We start from the raw sequence: 22,565 nt of genomic DNA, 5'->3' as shown, positions 1-22,565 counted from the left end.
GCTTAGAATACTTCTTTCTCTCTCTCTTCTGGAATGCGAAACCCTACCTCACAAGTCCTGCATTCAGTTTAAGACCATAAGGAAGTATCCCCATGTATTTATGGCCTAAGTAGTGGAGAGAACCACGCCAAAATACTTAATGGTTGTAAACCCACTAACAGAAAAAAAACCCCTGCAAAACAAAGACATAATGAGCTAGTATGCATAGCATACTAGCTCATTATGGATTACTTACCTTAGACCAAAGCCCCCGTACACCGTTTCGGCGACATTGCTCCCGGAGTTACATCCGGGTATCGCGGGCTCCAGCACTGTGATTGGCCAGAGCCAAGATGACGTCACTCCCACACATGCATGTGGGAGCCGCCGGTAACAACACACTAAAGCAATGGAACGTACGTGCCGTTGCTGCAGTGCGCATGCACCAATGACATCAGCACGTGCTGATACAGGGATATCTCCTAAACCATGTAGGTTTAGGAGATATCCAGGGTAGCTACAGGTAAGCCTTATTACAGGCTTACCTGTAGTAAAAAATGGTTGTAAAGGGTTTACAACCACTTTAACGCTTTACCACTGCTTACAAGTCTTTTCCCTATCATGCATCCCTGGAGATTGACCAGCACACTGGTAAACCATCACCTGCTTCTATTACAGAAGAGAAGGGTGCAATTACACGATCCAGTCTCACAGAGATTAGCAGCAAACTTACAACCTGGCTTACATGCACTTGTAATACACAGGTAGCACAACAGTCTTTCTAGAAGTTGTGAATTCTTCACTTAATACACAATAAGGTAAACAAATTAATTTTGTATTTAATATTCCGAAAACATGGAACACTCCATGGATATACTGTTTGTACAGAAATAATAATTACAAAAAGCAAGAAAGAAAATAACATACAGAGAAAATGGCAATATGCTATTAAAAAAATGGGGGAGAAAACAGAAGTGAGCGTTAGAATTTGAGCGATTTTGTTCTATCCTGTTGGCAGGAGCACACTGGGGAAAGCCAGGAACCGCCTCTTTCAGGACAAGCTTCAGAACTTTGTTTCATGACACCTAACTTTATAGGGATACAGATGTGGGACAGACTCTTCATTCTTTGCCAGACACCTTTGGGAAAAAAACAAGGTGCGCCTAAAAAGTGCAGCAGAAGATGCAACAAATGGTATACTGAATTAAAATCAGCCAAATGGCTGCTCACACTATTATAAAAATCAATAGGCATATAACAGTATAATACTGTGGTCACTCAGCGGGTCCCCGGTGGATGGTGGTGTGTAGATGTTAACAACCGGCTGGATATCCGTCTTGTCGTCTCGGAACCAGCATGGAACACACTCGGAGTCACATTGGAAGTGACGTCAGTACATGGAGATAACGTTTCAAAGCATTCGCTTCTTCGTCAGATCTAAATGGCTATTGATCTCTGGGGGAGGTGCTCTGCCAGGTGTGGGGAAAGTTCTTGCCTCTGAAGTGGTCATAGAGTATATGGACCAGCTGATGACTGGGTCTACACTTGAATTTCTGACACCAGTGTATCATCCTGATCTTCGCGAGTCCAAACACAACATGACTAAAGGTCCAAATAACCTTTTATTAGATCCTTAGATGGTTTGATGAGGCCAGGACATGCTATTTTGCATCTGCATGTAGCTTATAGTGTGTACTATCAGAAGGAATAACTGTCATCTCCACAAGAATACTATTTTGGCTCTTATGAGAGATGAAAATCATTCCCTCTGATCTTGGGCAAATGAGTGACAATCCAAGACAGGTTAGCGCCCTAGCAGTCACAAAGTCTGAGGCTTCTTCTGTTGGTATGCCCCCCCCCGTGAGATGATAATTGATTACGTTTATCTATAACCCCTAACTTACAGGATCTTGTCAGGGAGCCTCAGGGGGTTTCTTGTTGCCCTCATGCAAATCTGCCACCACATTTGTCCATAATACTAGAACTCCTTGGATGAATAACGAACACAGCCTACTTTTCTATATCTAATAAGACAAGAATGGGTGAGTATTTGCTTCTGGGGAGGGGTAAATTAAGCAACCCTTTTACTTTGCTCTGCATGGGCAAAGGATAAAGTCATTTTAACAGCATGCACAGGAGAGGAGATAGGAAAATAAATAATGAATACAGTGTGTTATTTTGCTGCTCTGCCTTAAAATATCATATTTTCAAAAAAACTAGAATGGTACACTTTAACATGTACTTTGATGTACAGTAATCCATTAGTACTGCAGATATCTCAGAATTCTGCGGACATCTGCCTATAGAACCGTTTGTTGTGGTCACTTTGGTGAGTTGGCATCGCTTCCCCAATAGACATAATTGAGTTCCAGCTGACATAAAATATGGGATATACTAGTTGGATAAAGGAAGCATTGAACTGGTGAAGAAGTGGCATATCATCCGATACCTCATGGAAGGACAGACTACCCTCATCCCAGTCCAAAAAGATGCCAAGTTTCTCCTGTAGTCCTGTGGCTACTAAAACTCTCTGACCATCATGCCATGCATAACAGCGACTGCTGCTCCATTCTAGACACCAAGACTTTGAATTTCTACCAGCCAAGCAGTAGCTCTGGTGACCTTTTCGAGAGATATTATGATAGGTGACACCTAAGCTTACTCGATTTCCAGACAGATGGACCTCCCAATAATGTCTCCCATGGCCCATTGGCTCCCTGCCAAGAACTTGGGTGTAATGGTCAAAGCGCCCAGGATGGTCTGAGTAAGCCTGGGGCTGCAGCTTACACAGAACTCTGTGATTTCCTTGGGTAAGACATAAGTTGTGGTGCGCAGTTTCAGGGTCTAAGGTGACTTCTCGGAGATCTAAACATGACAAAGGATAGCCGTCAGTTAAATTGACAAACATGGGTAAGCAAGGGTAATTCTTACACTTCAGCTATAATGAATAATTGTCTTACACTGAAGGAACTCGGTTCGTATCCGTGGGATCAGAGGCTGCGAGGGACATCCCCACAGTTTAGGTGGTGATATGGGGTAGCTGGATTGTGTACACCACACTGTAAGACAAAATATGAGTTTTACCAAAGCAAGCAAAGTAGTACTTCAGCCAAAATAAGATAAAAATCAACAGACCATTAAAAGATAAAATAACAAGGCACTGGAGAGATTGCCATACACCAACTATAAAAATATTACTATATACTAGTAAATAATTCAACTAACGCATACTCATGCCACATACAAAGTTTTATTTGCTCTATCAGTGGGCAAATATCAGATAGTTAGTTCAACCTGGGAGGTATGGAATGCCTGCTATGACCAACATCAACGCCCATAAACTGGTTGCTTTTAAGTCCATCTGCATTTTTAGTCTCCATGATACCTACCATGACTGTGATCTCACCCATGTTTAGTTGTGTTATGTTATATGTTATTTGTGTTTAAGTCGATTTCACATGTTTACATCAATCTTGCATGTCTTCACAGTAGTAACATACATGAGAATAACTCATTCCTCACTACTTGTATGCAACTCCTCTATATCTAATCGCCAACTGCCGTTTTGTTTGTACCCTCGCTTTCCTGAAATTCTATAAACTCAATGGCAAACCAATAGGATTAGGCTGGGTTATGCTGTCTCCCCTCTCCTTTGCACAAATTGTTCCCAGATGGGGTGCCTGGGGGATGGGGCAGCACCACACACCCTATGCTTGGTACTCAGTGTAGTTTATAATGTTCACTTATATCTGATAATTTGCTTTGTTAATCACCCTTACTCAAATGATTATCATCCCCGTGTTTTACTGCATGACAGATTCTGTTTAACTGTACCTTTTTTGTTCAGATAAAATAACAAAACCAACTTTTCCTGCAATATTCAGATTCCAGCTCAGCTTCCAATCAAAACATTATCCTCACAGTACTTCTTCTGCCGCTAGATGTCTCCAAGTCAGATGGTCATTATTCAACCCACTTCCTCTGAGCCCAGGTCATCCTTGAGGCTGCTTTCACACCTGGGTGTTTCCTAAACGCGTGACAAAACATACAAAAATGTGCATTTTGCCACTTGTTTCAGAAATGCACTGCAAACCTGCTACAATCACGGATTGAGCTTGTGGTGCCATTGATTGTTAATGGTACCCCAAGCGCAGGTAGCAGACGCACGTTTGACTCAAAACAAAATGTGCCAAAACATGTACTGAAAAAACGCCCAACTCTCCATGACTGAAAAGGTTCTGATTAAAGGTTAAGTTAATGGGCTGCCCTAGGCGTGACACACGGAAAAAAAAAACATGAGCAGGAATGCATATTCCCACTATGCTCAAGTGTGAATGCTGCCTAACTCCCCCCAGCTTCTGATTGGACAGTGAAATGAGAAACAGCACAGTGATGTCATTCTGCTTTATCTTCCAATAAACATGCTTCTTGGCTTGAACTGATTGCCTCCTTGTTCTGCTTTCCTACTTTACACTCCAGCCGTGCTGTACAGAGACCGCAATTGGCTGATACCAGGTCAAATTCATGTACTTGCACTGCTTGCATAAAAAAAATGCATTTAGTGTGGTATTCATGATTACAGAGCTAAATTAATTTCCATCTTTTATGTCTGCCCAGAGTCCAACTTCGATGCTTGAACCCCTCAACCATTTTAAGGAAATAAAAATAGCTCTCCATTATCTTCTGTATTGTTCTTTTATTCAAAAGGAAGCTATAAACGTTTTAAGTTTTATTCGAATTATATTTGAGTTATGTGCTTTTTAAATGTATATTTTATATGTATTTTGACATAAAGTGCTGTGTTTATTTTGTTAAATGCTTTGCAAATAAAAATTCAATTTTATAATTAAAAAAAATCACAAAGCACCTTGGCTTTTCTAAAGAGACAGCACAACAAATGAGTGATAGTAGGATTCATAAGGCTGCTTTCACACCGGGGCGGGCGTTGACCGTAAAACGCTGCTAGTTTTAGCGGCACTTTACTGTTGTTTTAGTGGCACTATTTGGTCACTAGCGGGGCTCTTTAAACCCCCACTAGCAGTCAAATAAAAGGTTAAATGCGCCTCTGTAGTGCCGCTGCCGAATCGCTTTTCAGGTGCTTCGGCAGCAGTGCCCATTCATTTGAATGGGCAGGAGCGGTGGAGGAGCGGTGTATACACCACTCCTCCACCGCCCCAAAAAGGCTGCTTGCAGGATTTTTTATACGTTCTGCCAGTGCAGCGCCCCAGTGTGAAAGCAATCGGGCTTTCACACTGGGACTGCAGGGGGGGGGGGGGGCGTTTTTCAGTCCCTTTACAGGCGCTATTTATAGCCCAAAAGCAACTGAAAAACACCTCCAGTGTGCAAGGGGTCTTACTCTTCCTCATTACCAGGGCTTTTTTTCTCAGAGATTAGGTGCACCCCCAACCCACCTCCCAGTACCCCAATGTTAGGGAATACAGAACCAAGTATAATTTTGTGGTGCTAAGTCATTTGTATGGAATTTGTAAATGATAACAAGAAAAGCGGTAAAATAGATCCCCTGCAGCCTGCAACAATAGACACCCCCAAGGAACAATAGATCCACCCCAGCAACAATAGACTTCCAACAGCCAGTCACAATAGACTCCCCCCCGACCAACAATTATTCCCCAGCAACAACAGATCCACTCCAGCAATAATAGATAACCAACAGCCAGCATCAACAGACCCTCCAGCAGTCGGCAACTAGACATGTGCAATTCGTTTTGTTCCGAACTCGTTTTTTGATGAAATTCGACAAATTCGTTCATTCGGAAACATTCAAATTAACGAAAAACCTTTTGACTAATTTTTCCAAAATTCGAAACTTCAAAAATCCGAAAATCAAAGATTCAAAGGAACGAAAATCTGAAAATTGGAAAACCCGAAAATGTAAAAATCTGAAATAATAATTAACTAATAATAACTATTACTAACTATTAAATGATAGGTATTGGAATTTCCTTTCAAATTTGGCTGTTAGTGAACATAATGATTATGAATTTATCCAAATTTATGAATCATCCAAAATAACGAATGCCACATCTAAACGAATGGAACGTAACAAATTAATAATAATACATTTTAATAAAAAACGTTTTATTATTATTTATTGTTATTACCGTATTTATCGGCGTATAACGTGCACTTTTTTCCCCTTAAAATCAGGGGAAAATAGTGGGTGCGTGTTATACGCTGATCCCTGCTAGTTGTGATCGCCGCAGACATTCACATAGCGTGTCATTTTAAATATGGCGCCGCGGAGTTCGGAGGGACTCGGCGGAGCTGAACGAGCGCCGCCGAAATCACAGTGACTGCTGGGAGCCGAGATACACATAGTCGAGTGTATTCGGCTCTTTCTGGCGCCGCTCACTGTCACGCCCAGTCCCGCCATTGGACTTGTGTTATGTCCATCATAGGGCGGGACTGGGTGGGACTCTGAGCGGCGCCGGAAAGAGCCGAATACACTCGACTATGTGTATCTCGGCGGCGTTCGTTCAGCTCCGCCGAGTCCCTCCAAACTCCGCGGCGCCATATTTAAAACTACATGAAGCTATGTATATGTCGGCGGCGGCGGTGGCAAGCATGGACACTGGGGGCAAGGCTGCACTGACCACTGGGGCAAAGCTGCACTGGGGCAAAGCTGCACTGACAAGGCTGCACTGGGGCAAAGCTGCACTGACAAGGCTGCACTGGGGCAAAGCTGCACTGACAAGGCTGCACTGGACACTGGGTCAAGGCTGCACTGCCACTGAAAAGGCTGCAATGACACTAACAAGGCTGCAGATGAACACTGATGAGGCTGCATTAATGGGCATTTTAATGTAAGTTTTTTTTTCCTTAAACTTCCCTCCTAAAAGTTTTTTTCCTTAAAATTCTCTCCTAAACTTGGGGTGCGTGTTATATGCCGGCGCGTGTTATACGCCGATAAATACGGTAATTTGTTACGTTCCATTCGTTTAGATTAGGCATTTGTTATTTCAAATCATTCCTAACTTTGGATAAATTCGTATTCATTACGTTTACTAACAGACAAATTTGAAAGGAAATTCCAATACCTATAATTTAATAGTTCGTTTTTATTTCAGATTTTCGAATTTTCGGCTTTTCAAATTTTCGGATTTTCGTTCTTATTTTTGGATTTTTTGTTCTTTCTTTCTTATTTTAGGATTTTCGAATTTTCGGATTTCTGAATTTTCGGATTTTCAATTTCTCCAAACTTCCAAATTTTTGGATTTCGAATTTATGAATTTATTCAAAATAATGAATTTCAATCATAACGAATGACCCGAAAAACAAAAAAAAAAAACAAAAAAAACGAATGGAACGAAAACGATCAAATTTTTTGGCAGTGCACATGTAAAAATTAGACCCCTCCCTCATCAGTAGATCCCTTCCAGCAACAATATACCCCCCTCCAGCAACAACAGATCCCCCAGCAACTAGCATCAATAGGCCCTCCAGCACCCCCTTGCCATTTCATACATTCAGTGCTGGAGCTGAACTGTGCTCCCCCCACGTTCCTGCTAAATAAAAGCCCTGCTCATTACATTGTTTCAGTATAACTTGAGCTACTGAGCTCTGTAGGCAACAGGCTTTTCTAAGCAGAAGGTAGAACCTGTAAAATGTGAAAAGAAGCCTAAATCTCAAGCTGCTGGTTGCAAACAAGAGTATGTAATATTACTATTATATATTATATAGTATATATTATATGACTATAATTTTGATATGGCCATAATCAAGAAAGGAGGTGAAAGAAAACAGTGAATGTCAAAAAAGCCTACACTTACACATAAAGGTAAAGTTGACATTGGTGTGCTGCTTTTTAGTTTGACTCATTCTGCAGCACTGTACTCTTTATATTCTTTATACTCTATACTTAGTATAGCAGCTACTTTCCATGATCCCGTAATTTTGTACGGCCTACCCCTGGTCCATAGTCACAAGCTCCATGACTTACCTTGTTGTACCAACCTCCCCATGTGGTCTGCACACATCTCCTGTAAACACTCTTTAAAATTAGTAACAGCTGCATAAAGTCCATTCCACTGTGTATCCTGTTCTCCAAGCGGCTCCTCCTAAAATGCAAAATCAGAGACTTAAAATGTGTCAGGTACTAGGGCATTCCTCATCCCCCTTTACTGGAACAAGTATTATGTCACCTCAATCACTAGGCACACCCCACCCTACTTCCTCAGTTGCTGGAAAGTTCATATGGCAGAAAAATTACACAGAGAAAGGTCATATGTGTCACTCAAACAGGACATCCTTGAATAAATGGTCTTAGATAAGATGCTTGCAAAACAATTTAAAAACATATGTAGATTATTTGCAATGTTTCTGCAGATACCCATGATGTAACATGATGTAACAACGCGTGCAGCAGAACCTGCACAGGATGAAATCCTATCCTCATCTAAAACTAGCCATCTAAAACTAAGCAAGAAATTACTTGATTCCCCCCATCTAGGCTAAACAGCAAGGATGGAGGAATCTCCCCTGCCTATTCTTGTATTCAAACAACGGGTACCAATGGCTGTCTGAAAACCAGAACAATGACAGTATCTGATTAGATGCAGTCACTGTTTGGCTGACAGTTTTCCACCCAGCTCCTTCGATTTTGTAATCGAACATAAATTAATTGGGTGGTGTCAGCAGGGTCATCCACAGTTCCAATTTCGGCCGATCCAACAGGAAATTCAATCTGTGTATGGCTAGCATAAGTTTAGGGGCCTATTTACACCTATGTATTTAAAAGCCAATTCCAAGATGGAAAAAAAACCTTTGCAGTAGGGGCTTCTTGCAATGCTTGTTCATTTTGTGGGGTAGATTAAGAGGTTGTATTACTTGCCATATTACTCGTTCTGGAAGGCTGGCAACTCTTCTCCCTGATGCTCTGGGCTGTTGCCCTCGGCATCATCGTGTACAATGCAGAACTTTTAGACCTGCATTGTATGAGAAGGTAAGTATGCAACCACTGGCCAGAACTCCCTAGAGAGGAGACTGTGGGGGACCGGTCGCACAGATAGGAGGGGCCTGCTGGAGTGGGGGATAAGTTAAGCATTATACTATATTCCACTCCTAGCGTTAACTAGAAATTAACCCTTGCAGGGGGGTGGGGGAGCTTTTTTTCTTGTGTCCAGAGATGGGCTTTAGGCTGGGTTCACAGTCACTAGTGCAAATTTCTCCGCATCCAAGTCGCATGTCAGGAGACTGTGACCGGCTCTCAATGGAGCCGGTTCACACAGCTCCAGGGGGGCGCGGAGCGGATTGCACAGGAGTCCTGTGCATCTTCTGGTACTGTTTCAGGTCCAAATTCAGCCAAAAATTCGGGCCTGATTCGTCCCTGAAACGGTGAACAGGGCCTCTGCTGTGAGCCACTCCGCACAGCAGTGTGAACCCAGCCTTAATGCACATTAACACATGTGCGGAGGTTTGTTGTTGTTTTTAATAGTGCTAGTTCATACGTTATGGCATACTTACCATTATGGCTTCTCTCCATTGCTGGGACTTCATTTTTATCTGGTCTTCTTTGGGGTTTGGAGTCTGGCTGGGCCGGAATGATGTAACATCCATGCACGGGAACGGGAATTACTTAGTCTCAGCAAACAAATGTACTCAGCCTGCACACTAAGCTGCAACATGCATGGCTCAAAAATAAGTCTTTTCTGTCATAAAAAGCCTACCTGTCAGCAACATTCACAAAAAGAGTTTACTTCCACAATAAAGCCATGGGCTGCACAGTGGTATAGTGGTTAGCACTTCTGCCTAGCAGCACCAGAGTTGCTGGTTTGAATCCCAACCACAACACTACCTGCCTGGAGTTTGCATGTTCATGTTCTGTGCCTGTGTGGGTTTCCTCCCACACTTCAAAGACACGCTGGAAAGTTAATTGGGTGGGCCCTTGTATGAATGTAAGTTAGGAACCTTAGATTGTAAGCTCCTTGAGGGCAGGGGCTGATGTGAATGTATGATATGTATATATGTAAAGCACTGCATAAATTGATGGTGCTATATAAGTACCTTTAATGATAATCACAAATAATTAGGTGGCACTAGTTGCACCTGTAGGGAAAGAGGACAAGAATGGTAGTCCAAGGTAAACCATCTTCATAGGGCTGGTTGTAGCAACTCAGTAGATTGCTTAAAAAAGAGCTGGATGTGTTTGCACATCACATAATTGGCAAACAATATGTATAGGTGGTGGGGTGCCTAGTATATTTGACACCTGGGACAAAACAGTGAGATTTTTCATTATCTGAATATTCTATTTATAATTATACCACCCCTAAAATGTAATACTGAAGTGCTGTATATAGAGAACTGCTGCAAAATATGAGGGTAATAGGATGGCATGATGGTGACAAGCTTGAAGGGGATTAAATAATAGTAATAGTCCTTTAAACAGGGATGACTTGATAATATCTGGGTAAAAAAATGGCAGTCCTGACTACATGGGCTATAAATAGACCATTGTATATGATACTCAGACAAACAGTCAATTGGAACAATACATGGACAACAAATGGGCAACCAACTTAACACATTGGCAACAAACAGGCAACCTGTACAATATGCAGGCATCAAACGGGCAGTCTGTACAATATACAGGCATCAAACGGGCAGTCTGTACAATATGCAGGCATCAAACGGGCAGTCTATATAATGTACAGGCATCAAACGGGCAGTCTGTACACTATCCCGGCATCAAACGGGCAGTCTGTACACTATGCAGACATCAAACAGGCAGTTTGTACAATATACAGGCATCAAACGGGCAGTCTGTACACTATGCAGGCATCAAACGGCAGTCTGTACACTATGCAGGCATCAAACGGGGAGTTTGTACACTATGCAGGCATCAAACCGGCAGCTGTGTTAAATTAAGCAACAAATGGGCAGACATGGCAATATGCAGGCAATAAGCACATCAGCATTAAGATGAAAGTGCACTAAGATACAGTATAGTCAGTAATATCTGGTAGGTACATGTTTAGCAGCAAAGGGAAATTTTCTGAAAATGATGCAAGATCATGAATAATAATCACCTGTAGTTGATCCTGCAGCTGATCTGGAACAACTTGGGCAGGCTGTGGCACTGATATGCAGAGTCCTTCCAGTTCACGGCTTTCAGTGTTCTTCAGTATCTGGCACTCGGCCTGATCTATCATCTTCAGCAGCCGCAGGCCTGAGACCTGAAGGACCCTTACTATGTCAGCCAGTCCCTGACCCACTATCTTCCTGGCACCCGAAATCTGTAAGAAAATGGCAGTTATGAGTATGTGACTAATGAAAGCATGCATATAAAATATATGTATAGGTAACATAAACATATATGGCCAGGGGCATAACTACAGATCATGGAGCCCCATTTGATGTGATCTCCCTACTGTCATTGATCTTAATATAAAGGATGTTTAAATTGAGGACAGGTATCAGGAGAGCTGTCAGCATAGTTGGTACCCTACTGAGCTGTGGACTGTAGTTGCTCCAAACATATATAGGGTGTAACATGTAAAGTGGTACCAGCCACACCCCCACCCCCAAACAACCCCCTATGGCAGGAAGTGGAGTACCTCCTCTTTGCTCCCCTCTTTATCCATCCTGCATTACCATTGTGACTGTACATTCCAGAAGACATTCACAGCTCTTTATTATTACACTTGGAACATCTGCAGACAGAGTGGCAATGCAGAAGACTGGGGAGCACCTGCAATAGCATTGACCCACAGCATTGAGGACTCTTGAATTGGCAGGATCACCAAGTAATCACAACACTAATAATAGACTTTAAAAGAATACAACAGCACACAGTCAGACAAAATTTTTTTACAGCTTAAGGCCTCATGCACGCTGAGCGTTTTCAACTCCTCTTCTAGAGGCATCTTGCGGGGTTCTTTTCTGCCTCCAAACACCCCTCAATGTTAGCATTTGTGTCTTTGTACACATAGGGGTTTACAGGTGTTTAGAGGCAAAAAGAAAAACACTGCCAGCACATTCAGGAGAAGCAACATTTTGGCAGAAAAAACACTTGATATGCCTAAACGCATCTAAATGCACATAAAATGTCACTAAACCTACATCATAAAAAACTATCAATAAATGGTGTATTACATGCTAGTTATTCTCAGTTACTATGAGATTCTTTTCTGTATCCTGCAAAATAAATAATTGATTCTGCTGCTCTATCTCCACCTTCTATCTATGTCCCCAATTCAGCTAGGGATTTTGCAGATCAGTGTTGGCAACTCCGCACATGCTCAGTTTTAAGTGAGTTTATATGCTGACCATTTCCTCCCTATCACTGAGCAGCCCATGTGACTATAGAGTCACACACGTGGGTGTATACACAGTGCTAAATGACAGTCCACTCCCTTCCCTCCTTCTCCATGCCCACTAACCAGCAAAACACAATGGGGGTGGGATATTACAAGTAGATTAATGGTGGCTTCACCTTCCTCTTATTCTAAGACAATGGCTGGAGGGGAGTGACACAGCCTGAGACTGGCAGAAATCTGCCTACACCATGTTATTGCCAAAAACTAATAAAGATTTGATTTCAATCATATATTTGTATGCCAATTTAAAACAGTTTATTGATATTAGTATTATTATTATTTTACTCTGTATCCAAAAGGCTTTTTTTTTTCAAACATGTGACCAGCAGCAGAGGACTAGAAGTTCCTCCTGCTTATGTTTCCCTGCAGACAGGCTGGGAAAGAGCTGGGTTATGTGACAGCTGTATATCCATTAGGATAAAGGTACCTAGATTTTTTATTTTTTTTTTGTAATTAAAATAATTACAGTGCCATCATCCCCATACAGAAATAATAGGGACAATGTAAATTAAATAGTGTGTGTTTAGTATCACTTTAAGTTCTAGAAGCGTCAAGCACTTGGGCGTTCATTTATTTCGATGGCCAGAATAAATGTATATTCTGGCCACAGATATGCATAAACACCCAAGTGCTTGAAGTCTCTTTCATCTTACATTTATGTCTATGAACCCATGGGAGATTTAATAGCAGCATTTCCTGTATAAATCTAGCCTGGAATACTTTGTAACAACTGATATTGTACACAGAGGGACTGCTCTTAACGAGGCCAAGGAGTGGAATACCTCTGATGGTTGGAGGTTTCTTGGAGCAAATTATATCTCTATAATCTGAGATCATACCCTTCTGGTAAGAGGCATGTGTATAGTGTACACAGTGTCCTCTGTTTTGAGCACGGATCAATTATTTGGACATTTACTTTCCCTTTGGATTGATTACTTTGGGACTGAATTTTGTGATTTTTCTATGCTGGTTTATTATTACTTTTTTTTTTTTTTTAAACTTTTTTGTAATGATATAATTTATAGTTTTCACTATAATTTGAGTAAGAGGGATGCGCACTTGCTTTTTTTGATTTATATTGTGACATGTCAGGAAATAAAATATGGAGACTTGTAACATTACTAAAAGGTCCGTTTTAAAAGAGCTTTACTGGATTTATAAAAATATCTAAGAATAGTAGATTCTAAGGCCTCCATACAGTAACGACGATATGTCCTAATCCCCTGGGTCCTACTGCTGTTTATATTGGCATGCATTCATTATTTACTGCTTTGTCAACACATGCTATTTTGTCGCAATACTTCCTAACAGCATGTTTTTCTATAGCTATTTTTAAAGTGCTAGATTAAAACTAAAATAAACAAGGAAAAGAAAAAAAGAATGGCCCATTGAGGACACAGTCTTCCTATGTTATACAAAATATAATGTAATATAAAGGATTATAAATCTGGAAGAGTTCATTTGTTTTTGTTTTTTTGAGGGTTTTTTTTTTTTGACAACAAGCATTAGTGTAATGCCATGGGTAAAAAGTAAATATATAAGAGGCAAATCTTTTCTACACAACATATACTGTTTTTTGCTAAAGCATTCTAAATGAGACAGCCTCAGAATGAACAGGTTGCATGTAATCTCTAGATCCGTTTACATTTGCCCTTTGTGTGATGTATTTCAATGGATTCTAAGGTCTTTCTGCAGCTACCACTTCTGACTTTGTTACAGTGTATTATTACCAGATGCATAACCCATGATATGGTCTCAGTGCATGTGATTCTATGCATTTGTTGTGTTCTAACTGCAGATACTTTAAAAATCAATTCAAATCAGCGGGGCTGGGTTTCAGCACAGCCAGCATAGACAATGGCCTATTTGCAACAGGGCTACAAGGAATGACAAACACTCACTCAATTTATAGAGAAATGTTAGTACCCTTTTATTTGACTCTGCTTTTCACCATCAAGTGCCAACATATTCTGTTATTGTGGCATATGTGCAGATGTGCTAAAGGGCCTTTCCTGGTCTTAAGATCTGGACAGAGCTCTTTGACTCTGCGCACATGCAAGGGGACTTTCCGCACATGTGAAGACTGCAAGTTGGGACAACCATGACAGCCCTGTCTGTGCACATGCATAGGAGACCACACGTGTGTGCAGATAGTCTGCTGTGATCCAAAGCAATGTGGCACATAAAGTCATTCTTGCCTAGGCGAGAAATATATAGCATCTACAAACTATGTGATAGATTTATGGACTTTTCATTTTTTCTACTAGTAATGGCAGCGATCAGCAATTTTTTGCAGGACTGCGACATTGCAGTGGACAAATCTGAGATTAAGTGATACTTTTTGGGTACCAGTGACACCAATAACAGTGATTAGTGCTAAAAAAAATGCACTGTCACTGCACTAATGACACTGGCAGAGAAGGGGTTAACATCAGGGGCGATCAAAGGGTTAACCGTGTTCCCTGGGAGTGCTTTCTTACTGTGTGGGGGATGGTTTAACTGAAGAAAGACAGAGATCCGTGTACCTGCTTAACAGTAACATAAGATCTCTGTTTTCTTACTAGTAGAACAGCGATCTGCCTTGTTTACATAGACAGACCGCCGTTCTGCCTCTCTTGGAATGATTGCCAGGTTTCCGGCAGACAATGGGTCCGTCAGACCTGCTGCCCAATCACAGTGGGAGCGGGGCTCTTGCGGCTGCGTCCCAGAGCTGAAGACAGGAATCACGAAGAGATACGTGATTTTGCTCTTAAGGGCCGCCCTGCCGCAGTATATGTACATGGGCCGGTCCTTAAGCAGTTAAGGGAAGTACATACTATGAGAAAATTGGAAGAAGAATTCCGTACAAGGAACGATCATTCGATTTTCTTACAGTGTGTACACAACCTTCAACATCCAATTCAGACTTTCCAAATGAAAATTTTTCCGAACGGACAAACTGCTAAATTTTTATGTAAAACCGAACTAGCAATTTTCGTTTAATGTTTACTGTTTTCGTAAAAAAACGGAAAGCAAAATAAATTTTCGTAAGAAAAATCAGGTACTAAAGACTGAAACAATATACAACAATGAATGAAAAAAAAACAGCCTTTGTCGCCTCGAGAATTTTCATATAGTTAGTACCAAATCAAACGATCGGCAGGTCCCCAGGAGGGGTTAACATCAGGGGCGATTAAAGGGTTAATATTCCCTGGGAGTGCTTTCTTACTGTGTGGGGAATGGTTTAACTGAAGAAAGACAAAGATCAGTGTTCCTGCTTAACAGAAACACAAGATCCTTGTCTTTCTTACTAGCTGAATCACGATCTGCCTTGTTTACATAGGCAGATCGTCGTTCTGCATCTCTCTGAATGATCGCCGGGTTCCCAGCAGACTTTCGGTCCATCAGACCTGCTGATTGGCTCCCGCAGTGTTCAATCACAGTGGGAGTAGGTCTTGGGCGGGGAGCAGGTCACCGGTGGCACGTGTGCGTGCCCCAGACCCGGAAGTGCAGGATCACGTACAGGTATATGTACTGTATATGATCGGCAAACAGTTAATGTCTGGCAACACTAAGGGCTCATTCACATGGTTGCAGAGACCTGCACAGCATGTGTTTATTTGCCAGGAGTGACGAAGGTTCTGTGCAGCCATGGCCAACAACCTGTTAAATGTCAGTGACAGGAGTTGAATTCATCTTCCTGTACTGTTTGCAATTTTACAGGGATGGCTGCACTGCACTAAACCAGTCTGTCTGTTAAATCTTAAAAAGTAAAAAATGGGCTGGGATCAATATGTGGGGTTGCCTTTCCTGACCTCTTTTGCCTGTTGTTTGACTCTCATACAGAACCTCAGGCCTTAGTATTATCTAAGACATTAACCTGAAAAATATATTTATGTATTCATGTGCTGCTTGTACTTTCTGAGTCTCTAACTTTGAAAGAGTATTCATGTGCTGCTTGTATTTTCTGAGTTTCTAGCATGGAACAAGTATTCATGTGCTGCTTGTATTTGCAAAGTCAGAGTAAAGTGTTAGTGTGAAGTGGTGACATTCCTAGATGCAAATACCTGATTAAAATGTAGAAATTGTCATCTGGAGCAAATTTTCTTGGCTTTGGCTGACAAGCCACACAATACATTCTTACCTGGGTACTGCTGCTTTCCTGGGCCTCACCACTACTGGGTATAGCAAAACCGATGCTCGCCTCACTTCCAATATTTTCTTCGGACACATCTTGAGTTTTCAGTGGTAACCCCACACTCCTGGCTGGAATATTCCCAACTGCCATCCTCTCAGTGGCTCCCTGAAGTTTGGAGAAATCATCTACCATTTGTGAAAGTATACTGTTCTTGCAGAGTCTTGGTGAGGATTCTTGTTGGAAGCAGGAACGACACTGGGGACAAGAAGCTGGCATTCCCTGCAGAGACCAGCACTGGGTAATACATGTCAAGCAGAAAGTGTGCCCACAAGGAATGGTCACAGGTTCTCGGAAAAGGTCCAAGCAGACTGGGCAATACAAATATTCAGAGCAGAGGAAAGGAACGTTCGCCATCTCTGGATACTTGGGTTTACAAACACTGAGTCCACCAGGAAGATGTGAAACAATAGCAGGATATGTCCTTTGCTGTACATCTCCCTCCTACACAGCTAGCATCTGTGGAGAGATAGTCAGGAACTTAACCTTGTGATGCACAAAATTAGTTCCCAGGGCATGGAATTGAGCTGAACTCCAGCAATGAAAAAAACACTTTTGTTTACCACTCTGCCTACTTCTGGGCAATCTATAGGCTTTTATGTAGTGCTACCCCTTTAAGGGCAACTAGATTTTGGGTCCCCTAATCCTGCACAGCCAGTCAACATTTTTATTTATTTATTTATTTCAGGTACTTATATAGCGCCGTCAATTTACGCAGCGCTTTACATATACATTGTACATTCACATCAGTCCCTACCCTCAAGGAGCTTACAATCTAAGGTCCCTAACTCACATTCATACATACTAGGGACAATTTAGACAGGATCCAATTAACCTACCAGCATGTCTTTGGAGTGTGGGAGGAAACCGGAGTACCCGGAGGAAACCCACGCAGGCACAGGGAGAACATGCAAACTCCAGGCAGGTAGTGTCGTGGTTGGGATTCGAACCAGCGACCCTTCTTACTGCTAGGCGAGAGTGCTACCACTACACCACTACCACCACTACACCACTGTGCCGCCCGTCAACATGCATTTTCCCACGTGAATCCAGACACAGAAACCAGCCCTTGGCTTGTTTTTGTTGTTTTATTGCGGGAATAACAACTTGGATAAGGATGAGTGGTTATGGGATGCCCAAAACTGAATTCAACTACTTTGAGGACAGACCTTTCCTTATACTGTTTGCAGGAAAAAATGGATCCCAGACTGTACTCCTTCCAGAATAGTTTCAGTCCTTACAGGATTAGTAACCAATATCCCACTGCTGGCAGGAGCTCTATATCCCTTTTCTTGCAAGTGGAAAAGTCCCAATCATTTGCAGCAGCTCTATGTCCCCTTGTAGAAAATCCCAGCCCACCTGGCTTTCTTGATAATGTCCCAGACCAAGGGATTTATTTTAGCTATGAAACTGTCCCATGAAAGCTTGCTAAATATTGCATCTGGCAGCCCTCTTCCTTGTTGGCCCTGGGGTTGATAGATAAAGGTACTCAAACTGACCCCTTGGCTCCTACTGCCTTGGTTAAGACTGCTGTTCAGGCCTCCTGCTGTACAGATCTTCCTATGCTAGACAGTGTGTCTCCTGGATGAGACTGGAGGTGTAAGGAAGGGCATGCCAATAGACAAGATGGCTCCTCTGGACGAAATTCTGTTCACAGGCTAATATGTATTCCCTTTCTTGCTCGCAGATATTGGGCACTTGGTAATGCAAATGCACATGCACATACACATGCACGCACCTGTGCACTTGCGACAGATGTTGGCGCCAAATGGGCTATTTAAACTGAGCCAGTGCTTAGGATCAGTGCTGCTTTGTCTTCAGCCTCCTGTGTATCCTGTGTTCCTGTAATTCTGTATCCTGATTGCAGTTGCTCATCTAGCTTGTCTTGACCACTCAATGAACTCCGCCTTCACTGACCTCGGCTTGTCCCCTGACCTCCTCTTCTGTCTGTTCCATTGGCTCCTGCTTCTCTGATCAGTTCCAGGCCTGGCTTGTTTCCTGACCACGCTCTTGCCTGTGCCCTGTACCCGATCCATCCTGTCTGTGTATGACTAGGCCTGTCTGATCCTGCTACTCTGCCTACTGTCACCTGTACCTGCCTACCACCCTGCTGTTCCAGTTGACCTACTATCTGCTACCAGCAACCATCTCGGTCTCAGCTGCCCGCTGTCGCCAGTGTCAGCCTGCCTACCAGCTGCCTACCAAGAGCCCTGCTTACTGGAGCCTTCTATCTACTTAGGCTGTCCAGCGTGGACACCTGCCTTGCTGCTAGCGAGATTTACAGGTACTCAAGCCACTCTTTACTCCTGCACCTCCTGTCTACACTATCAGGGGCCCCGAGTCAGAGGTGTAAGAGAGGCCTTCTTCATCTTTTCAGGCTTTAGTACTAGGTACGTGATAGAAGGGTATTGAAGATCCCTCTCTTCTGCTTCCTCTCCTTCCTTACTCAGCTCCAGCCTGTAGGCAGAGCCCCTCAGTTTTGGGTTCCCCTCTTAGCCCTCACGATCCTCAGCTCAGCACTGCATCCTTCAACCAGAAACAACCCCTAACTGGCCAGGCTCTTTAATACTTAAGGGCCATCTCCCCACTTTCTGGGCTGTCCTTGCCCAGGGATTAGGCAGAGATTCCTTGAATATTCAGGCTTCCATTTCCATGCCTCCCCACAAAGCCCTGGAACTTTCTAGAAGCTTTCATAAGCCGGGGGGGGGGGTGTGGTTGTACTAGAAGCCCAGCCTGCAGAGCCTGCCTTAAGATACCTAAATCTGAACCCCCAGCAATTACCCAGACTCACTTAGGCTACTGTGGGTTAGCTAAATTTTCCTATCAACTTTGTATGCTAGAGGGTGCTACATTTATTCTAAAAGAATGTTTCTAAGACCCACGTACCTTAACCAATGGTCCCAAAACAGCCAATGCCCTAGCTGTCTGATATTCAGCCATGCCTAATATGTTTTTTTTTCTCTCTGGATCACCTATGGTTATAGGATTGCATATATGGAGTTTTTCTATTTATTTTTTCTATTGGTAGAACTAGATGTACTTACATAATTACATAGTTATTCAAGTTGAAAAAAGAAACAAGTCCATCTATTTCAACCAATATAAAAAAAAAATCATACAATCCCATATACATAATCCACCACCCACAGTTGACCCAGAGGAAAGGGAAAAACCCCAGCAAAGCATGATCCAATTTGCTACAGCAGGGGAAAAATTCCTTCCTGATCCCCCGAGAGGCAATCAGATTTTCCCTGAATCAACTGGATCAGTATCCAGTTAAATTATGTACATTAAAGTGATTGCAAAGTCTCGTTTTTTGTGTTTTTTTTTAAGTAACAAACATGTTATACTTACCTCCTATGTGTAGTTGGGTTTGCACAGAGCAGCCCTGATCCTCCTCTTCTCGGGTCCCTCTTTGCTGCTCCTGGCCCCTCCCTCCCTCTTATCGAGTGCCCCCACAGTCAGCAGTTTTCTATGGGGGCACTGGAGCCGAGTCACAGCTCTGTGTGTCCATTCAGACATGGAGCCCCCACCCTCCCCTGCCCCCTCTCTCCCCTGATTGGCTGAAGGACTTTGATTGACAGCCGCGGGAGCCAATGGCAGAGCTGCTGTGTCTCAGCCAATCAGGAGGAGTGTCCTGGACGGCTTAGACATTCGTGGACATCGCTGGAGAGAGATGGGGCTCAGGTAAGTATGTAGGGGATGCTGGGGAGGCTGCTACACGTAGAAGGTTTTTTATCTTAATGCATAGAATGCATTAAGATAAAGAACCTGCTTTTACAACTCTTTAAGGAAAGAATCCAGACCTTTTTTAAAGCAATCTACTGAACCACCTCTGGAGGGAGTCTATTCTGCATTTTCACAGCTCTTACTGTGAAGATCCTTTCCGTATTTGGAGATTAAATCTTTTTCCCTCTAGACGTAAAGAGTGCCCCCTTGTCCTCAGTGATGACCCTAAAGTGAATAACTCATCATCAAGTTCACTATATTGACCACTTATAGTGTACTTGTGTAATTTTTCAACCTGACTAACTATGTAACTATGTGACATGAGGGACGGCAACAAGACCAGTTGGGTCAGCTGACCATGTGATGTAACCAGAACCTGAGCCAATGGAGATCACTATAGATTGCCTATAGATATCTGTAGGTAATCAATAGCTATAGATTGCGATTAGCAACCTTTAGGCATTTGATTATAGCGATCTATACAGTATGGTTAAATCACATGGAGCAGGGCAGATGGCTGTCTTTGCCATTAAAAGAAGTATGCGTTCCACAGCCACCCATCCAATTCCTCTTCTCCAAGCCGGCACATACACAGTGTGTCAGTTCTGAGGCCCCTTTGCATTTAGGCCGCCTAAGTGTTTGTGTAATCTGCTATGACTATAGCTATAACACATGCTTCCCCGTACAATTCATTAACACAGTAATTCATTAATTAGGCGTTAACAATGAATTAAACACTGCTCTGAGCAGTGTATTCTGCAATAAAAGTAGTGTATTATACTCTACTCTCTATGAGCAGTCTTCTTCTGTACACTGTAGTAAAAATAGAAGAAGGAGATTCCAGTCCACTACCCAGTCCACCACCCAGTGGATATAAAAGGGACGTGCAACACCTAGATTATGAGGACTGCCAACACAGACTGCTTCCCAATTTATGAAGTGCTTGTGGGATCTGCAATAGGGATGGGCTATCTGTTCGGGTCGAACATGGGTTCGACTCGAACATTGGCTGTTCGCCCGTTCGCCGAACAGCAAACAATTTGGGGTGTTCGCGGCAAATTCGAAAAGCCGCGGAACACCCTTTAAAAGTCTATGGGAGAAATCTAAAGTGCTAATTTTAAAGGTTAATATGCAAGTTATTTTCATAAAAAGTGTTTGGGGACCCGGATCCTGCCCCAGGGGACATGTATCAAGGCAAAAAAAAGTTTTAAAAACTGCCGTTTTTTCGGGAGCAGTGATTTTAATAATGCTTAAAGTGAAACAATAAAAGTGAAATATTCCTTTAAATTTCGTACCTGGGGGGTGTCTATAGTATGCCTGTAAAGTAGCGCATGTTTCCCGTGTTTATAACAGTTTGGGAGCAAAATGACATTTCTAAAGGAAAAAAAAGTCATTTAAAAGTACTAGCGCTAGTGCCGGCTATTAATGAATTGTCGGTCCCGACAATACACATAAAAGTCATTGAAAGTCATTGAAAAATAAAAAAATAAAATGCATGGGGGTCCCCCAAAATTCCATTACCAGGCCGTTCAGGTCTGGTAGGGATATTAAGGGGAACTCCGCCAAAATCCTGCATTGCATCAGAGGGGGTGGGGTCGCCCGTACACGTCACTGGGAAATCCCAGCGTTTCCTCTTGTCAGAGGGGGATGGGGTCATGTGACAGATGGCCCCGCCCTCAGCTATATAAGAGCTGTCAAGCTAGCACCGCATCATTGGCTGGGTGCCTCCATTGGAGGCAGGATCCTGTGCGTGTTCGTCGCTGGAGTTCGAGAATTGGATTACATCGCTGGAGTAGGAGCATGGATTATTGGATTACATCGCTGGAATCTCTTTTTTATTTTTTATTTTTTTATTTTTAATAAAGGACTTGTCCCAAGCCGTCTCCTGTGGTTTTTTAACATTTTGACACTTTCTTTTTGTGAAATGGTAGGGGTACAATGTACCCCTTACCAATTCACATGGGGGGGGCCGGGATCTGGGTGTCCCCTTTGTTAAAGGGGGCTTCCAGATTCCGAGAAGCCCCCGCCCACAGACCCCCACAACCACCGAGCAAGGGTTGTGGGGATGAGGCCCTTGTCCTCATCAACATGGGGACATCCTCCCCATGTTGAGGGCATGTGGCCTGGTCTGGTTCGGGGGGGGTGCTCACTCGTCCCCCCCCCTCTTTTCCTGCAGCCTGCCAGGTTGCATGCTTGGATAAGGGTCTGGTGTGGATTTTTGGGGGAACCCCACGCCATTTTTTAAAAAATTTTGGCGCGGAGTTCCCCTTAAAATCCATACCAGACCTGAAGGGCCTGGTAATGGAATTTTAGGGGGACCCCCATGCATTTTTTTTTTTTTATTA

General features: G+C 42.8%; 1 protein-coding gene across 1 annotated transcript; it reads right to left on the bottom strand.

Annotated features, from left to right (window-relative positions):
- Positions 1-798: 798 nt before the first annotated feature.
- On the bottom strand, positions 799-16,922 carry LOC141114458 (E3 ubiquitin/ISG15 ligase TRIM25-like). The gene is made up of 5 exons (XM_073608139.1): positions 16,441-16,922; positions 11,028-11,234; positions 7,940-8,057; positions 2,940-3,038; positions 799-2,844 (listed from the first exon to the last, which is right to left on the bottom strand). The coding sequence occupies exons 1-5, from the start codon at positions 16,846-16,848 to the stop codon at positions 2,258-2,260; spliced, it is 1,419 nt and encodes a 472-aa protein (XP_073464240.1). The 5' UTR covers positions 16,849-16,922; the 3' UTR covers positions 799-2,257.
- Between the last annotated feature and the right edge of the window lie 5,643 nt (positions 16,923-22,565).

The sequence above is a fragment of the Aquarana catesbeiana genome, linkage group LG12, assembly GCF_042186555.1.
Source record: "Aquarana catesbeiana isolate 2022-GZ linkage group LG12, ASM4218655v1, whole genome shotgun sequence".
NCBI classification, from domain to species: Eukaryota; Metazoa; Chordata; class Amphibia; order Anura; family Ranidae; genus Aquarana; species Aquarana catesbeiana.
Note: the sequence above shows the minus strand (reverse complement) of the source record. Positions and strands in the feature narration are given on the sequence as shown.

Bases quoted from the DNA above. Each gene is read 5' to 3' on its own strand.
- LOC141114458 (XM_073608139.1), bottom strand. From the start codon at position 16,848: ATGGCGAACGTTCCTTTCCTCTGCTCTGAATATTTGTATTGCCCAGTC. The intron at 11,235-16,440 runs GTAAGAATGTAT...ATTTTCTTACAG, and splicing joins AGGAAAGCAGCAGTACCCAG to ATTTCGGGTGCCAGGAAGAT. The intron at 2,845-2,939 runs GTAAGACAATTA...TGTCATGTTTAG, and splicing joins ACGAACCGAGTTCCTTCAGT to ATCTCCGAGAAGTCACCTTA.